Consider the following 1,008-nt stretch of genomic DNA (forward strand, 5'->3'; position numbering starts at 1 on the left):
TTGGGGCTGGAGACTCATCCCTCCNGGAGCCAGGAGGGCAGTTGGGTGTGGGGTCTGTTTTTCCCTCGTCAATGGTCATTTAGCTGACAGGTGAGGCTGGGGCAGGGAGGTAAGGGAACTGGATGGGGCCCTGACCTCCACACCGCAGCCTCTGGCCAGGCTAGCATTTGAAAATACAAATGAAGACCCTGCGGGTAACCCAGTGTGCCCGCTGGGTCCCAGGCACTCCAGGTGACAGGCACAAATAGGTCAGGCTGTGGACGACCAGAGCGACCAGGGACACCGCCCGCAGAGAAGGGAGCTTCTGCAGTCCCCACCCAACCTCTTGGGGCTGGAGACTCATCCCTCCAAGATGCTGGGCTGACAGGTAGGAGCCGGGCTGGCGACTTCAGGCAGCTACACCCCTAGATCAAGGCCGCCCCGCCCCCATAGCCTGGCTGTGACACAACCCGGGGGGGACGCACCTGCTTGCGGGCGCGCACCACTCGTATTGCGCGGCTGTGGTACGCGTCATTGCTCGCCTTGTTGTACTCGCTGAGGGCGAAGTTGAGCGCCTGCTGCACGTCATCCTCGTTGACATCGGCGTCAAACACACCGCCCAACAACAAAGACTTGGCATTTCTCCTGCTTGTTCCGGGACTCACGGCCAGGGTCAGGGCCAGGGCGGCCAGCAGGAGCAGCGGGGTGCGTAGGTGCCCGGCCATGATGTGCTCAGAGGTCGGAGACACACAAGGGAGAGTATTCTGGCGACTGTGAGCAGCACCCAGCCTGAGCCGTCGCGGTTTTATTCCCACAGCCCCGCCCTCGGACCGCCCAGCCCACCCCGGCTCCGCCTCTTCCGCCCCTGCCTGCCCCTCTCCAGTCCGTGGGAGCTCCCCGCGGGAGTCCTGCCCCTCCTCCCGGGTGCTCCCTCCACTCCGCGTAATCCCCGAACGCAGCTCCTCCCTCCCAGTCCCAGCCCTCTATCCTGAGTCGGGGCCCCCATCCCTCCTCTCAATGGCCCTATTT

At 64.2% G+C, this 1,008-nt stretch overlaps 1 protein-coding gene across 1 annotated transcript; it reads right to left on the reverse strand.

The window, feature by feature from the left end:
- Window positions 1-389: 389 nt before the first annotated feature.
- LOC117797734 (cystatin-C-like) lies at window positions 390-807 on the reverse strand. Its single transcript, XM_034650190.1, has one exon. It carries the CDS (start codon window positions 702-704, stop codon window positions 405-407), a length of 300 nt encoding a protein of 99 aa, XP_034506081.1. The 5' UTR covers window positions 705-807; the 3' UTR covers window positions 390-404.
- Between the last annotated feature and the right edge of the window lie 201 nt (window positions 808-1,008).

This window comes from Ailuropoda melanoleuca, unplaced genomic scaffold, assembly GCF_002007445.2.
Source record: "Ailuropoda melanoleuca isolate Jingjing unplaced genomic scaffold, ASM200744v2 unplaced-scaffold11470, whole genome shotgun sequence".
NCBI lineage: Eukaryota > Metazoa > Chordata > Mammalia > Carnivora > Ursidae > Ailuropoda > Ailuropoda melanoleuca.

Excerpts from the sequence above, each read along its gene's own strand:
- LOC117797734 (XM_034650190.1), bottom strand. The coding sequence starts at position 704 with ATGGCCGGGCACCTACGCACCCCGCTGCTCCTGCTGGCCGCCCTGGCC.